The sequence below is a fragment of the Arachis ipaensis genome, chromosome B02 (genome assembly GCF_000816755.2).
Source record: "Arachis ipaensis cultivar K30076 chromosome B02, Araip1.1, whole genome shotgun sequence".
Lineage (NCBI taxonomy): Eukaryota > Viridiplantae > Streptophyta > Magnoliopsida > Fabales > Fabaceae > Arachis > Arachis ipaensis.
The window spans coordinates 92,164,958-92,168,586 of NC_029786.2; the positions used below are offsets into that span (position 1 = coordinate 92,164,958).

The 3,629-nt window shown below is 38.6% G+C and overlaps 1 protein-coding gene across 1 annotated transcript; it reads left to right on the forward strand.

The window, feature by feature from the left end:
* LOC107627652 (auxin response factor 17-like) lies at positions 488-1,704 on the forward strand. The gene is given in 2 exon segments (XM_021113825.1): positions 488-1,075; positions 1,078-1,704. Coding segments are annotated over 2 exon segments (1,107 nt in total). The 5' UTR covers positions 488-591; the 3' UTR covers positions 1,701-1,704.

Genomic DNA, 3,629 nt, shown 5'->3' on the forward strand with positions numbered 1-3,629 from the left:
GTAACAATCATTATTATCCAATTATTTATCTAATTAAATTTATTTTTCAATTCCTATATATATTGAAAATATAAATTCTAATTATACAATTGAGTAATTGTTATGGGAAGTCAAGAAGGTAGTAACATAGACACATAGTAGTATTAACTTAATATCATCAACTTGCTTTGCAAATTGAACTGCATGAAAACTTGTCTTTCCAAACGAACTAAGCCATGTTCATTAGGGATATAAATAAAAGAGAGTTTTTAATTACTACTTACTAAAACGTAAAAACACACATACAAATGATAGAAGTAATCAATGATTAGTTAGCAGTGAATAGTGATGACCATAGACATTCCCATTCCAAGACAGGGGGCAAAACCGTAACTACAGTGAAGCTAAGATAGATCAGAAGAAAATTCAACTTAATTTTCAAAATTCAATTTAATTTGATTTGGTGAGTGTTTTTCTAACTAACCACACACAGTGACTATGACAAGGTCGTAGCTATTAGAGGCTGCATGGTTTGCTTCAAAAAAACACACACTAATCACTCTCACAAACACTCATACCATTTTAGCAACTAACTTTTGCTTCCAATCAGCCATGACTCGCTGTAGTGCTCCGCCCTCATCATCGCCGCCGAGGCCAACACCTATTCCGGCCAAATTCTGGCGTGCATGTGCTGGAATCTCTGCACAGGCACCAGTAGTGAACTCTAGGGTTTACTACTTTCCACAGGGACACATCGACCAAGCTGCTTCGCAACCGCGAAACCTTTCACCTCTAGTTTACTCCAGGCCGGTCATCCCTTGCCGTGTCGCCGCCGTCAACTTTTTCGCGGACCCTAAGACCGACGAGGTCTTCCTCAAGATTCTTCTCCTTCCTGTCACCGATGGATCCGCTCAGGATTTTCTTCCACCTGCCGTGGCCGCCGAAGGCAGCGGCAACGGCAATGGTGACGATGAAAAGGTTGAGTCGTACGCCAAGATTCTCACGCGGTCCGATGCGAATAATGGCGGAGGGTTTTCGGTGCCGAGATCCTGTGCGGACTTGATCTTCCCGCCGTTGAACTTTGAAGAGGACCCGCCGGTGAGACGCTTCGCATAACCGACCTCCACGGCGCCGTTTGGGAGTTTCGCCACATCTACCGCGGGACGCCGAGACGGCACCTCTTCACTTCTGGCTGGAGCAAGTTCGTTAACAGCAAGAAGATTATCTCTGGCGATACTGTGGTCTTCATGAAGGACTCCGATGGCAGGATGTTTGTCGGAATCCGCCGCAATATGTCGTCAGACGACGGTATCTCAGACGGCGGATTGGATTGGTTAGCAACGATAGTTGGGATGGACGAGGGGGAAAAGGAAAAAGAAGAGAAAAATGAAGAGGTGATAATGGAAGGGTTTGCAAGAAACGGGAAGGGGAGGGTGAGTTCGGCTTCAGTGGCGGAGGCGATGGAGCTGGCGGCCCAGAACAAGCCGTTCGAAGTTGTTTACTATCCAAGCGTGGGTTGGGGGGAGTTTGTGGTAAAGGCAGAGGATGTAGACGTGAAGATGAATGGTATTTTCTGCAGTGTTGGGATGAGAGTGAAGATGGCCAGAGAGAACTACGATTCTTCACGGATGACTTGGTTTCAGGGAACAGTTTCTGGTGTTACTGTTCCCGGTGAAGCTCAACCATGGAGCGGTTCTCCTTGGCGCATGCTTCAGGTATAACATTTGCCCGCTTTGTGAATTTTGATTTGTGTGCTTATATAGTGATATGGAGACTAAATCCTCATTCGTACACGATTATTCATTTTGTTCAAATTTAAAATTATCTATAATGGTCTCTTAGATTTAAGTTCGGATACCAAAATAGTCTATTGATTTTGGGATAATATAGAGTGCTAGCACCCTCATGGTCCAAAATAAATTATTCTTCTTGGTTTCTACGTCCACTATTCTTCATTTTTTATTTGTTTAAACGTCAAGAATAAACCACATCATTTAGTCATCATCCAGCGTAGCATGAAGGGTGAAATCTCAGCATTTCGTTTACCTAATTATGAACGAAAAGAATCAAGGAATCATACTGGTGTCCATACTTAAATTTAGAGGACTAGTATAGCTAATTTTAAATTTGGGGATCAAAATGGATAATCGCGTAAATTTTAAAAACGGTTGTGATATGGACTTTGAATGAGAATTGGCAAGAAAGGAAAAAGAAAAAGAATGGAATGAAAGAAATAAGATAGAAACTCAAGTGCAGTTGATTTCATGTCAAGTGCAGTTGATTTCATGTGAAGTTGATAACTAAGAACCGTTAAATGATACCAATTTTTTATCTATTACTTTCAACTATCAACTTTAACTGCACTTGAGTTTTCACCAAAAAATAAATAAAGAAAAATTTAAAGAAAGAATCTCTTGGTTTCTTGTGGTGTGTTCTTGATTTCTCCATCTTAACGTGACGGTTGCTTAATAGTAATTATATAATAATAATAATAAATAATAATAACAAAAAAAATGGAAAGAAAGAACTATTTTCTTGGTCTGTTATAGTGTGCCAGCAATTTGTTTGTGTATTGTTATAGTTTGTTACTTGAGTATATACTATATAGCATAATGGATGAATTTTTACTGAGATCGTTTTGGTGGCTAACTAGAAAAAAAAACGAGAGAGTTTCTTGGCCTTTTGTGAAGGGAAAAGAAAAAGAAAAAGAAAGGAGAGTTGTTTCTGTTATGTGAGTGAGTGAGTCATATATATTTAATAGATTTTGATTGAGAATTATTTAATGATAAATAGATCTATTTAGTGTTATTTCTTTTGAGATGATAAAATAATATATCTAAAGAATGAAAATTCGGTCCTAATATTTTTTCTTGAAGCTGATGTTAGCTTTTTTATTTTTTCCTTCTCTGATAATATTATAGATTACATGGGATGAATCTGAAATCTTGAAGAATGTAAGTCCCGTTAGTCCATGGCAGGTGGAGTTTCTTTCTGACACACCTTCACTTCCTCAAGTATTTCCCCCGACAAAAAAATTCAGAATTGCAGACGGTTCTTCTAAAATTTTCAGTCATGAAGTGGAAGAATCTTCCTTTTCCATGACAAGACTTGCTATTCCTGATTTAGCAATGGGAGTGCTGAATCAAACATTGTTGATGAGTAATTATGGCACCCCTTTTCCTGCTAGCATTCAGGGAGTCAGGCATCCTCTACTTTCTGCACCTACTTGTCCCATTTTTCCGATTAATCCTCCTCTGTCTATTGCTAACTCCTTTAAGAATAACATTAGACCAAGGTTAAATGCTATGTTGCCAGAGCCTAATATTAACACTCATAAACCTGAAAGCTTATCTCCACATAACAAGTCTAGTTTGACTCCTAACAGCAACTCAACCAAATCTGGGACTGCTTCTTTTCAACTATTTGGTTGTACTATTCAAACAGATCAAGAAATTGATGACCAATTGATGACCATAGCACCGCTAAAAATGACGCAGGAAAAGACAACGTATAATAGAGGCATTGACAAACCAATTACATAGAATTTGACTTGCACTGTTAACATTATTCTGAATTCAAATTGATCACTAGTTCTTCTACTCAAACTAATCACTGTTAGTGTATGCATATAGTTTATTAGTTCTTAAAAG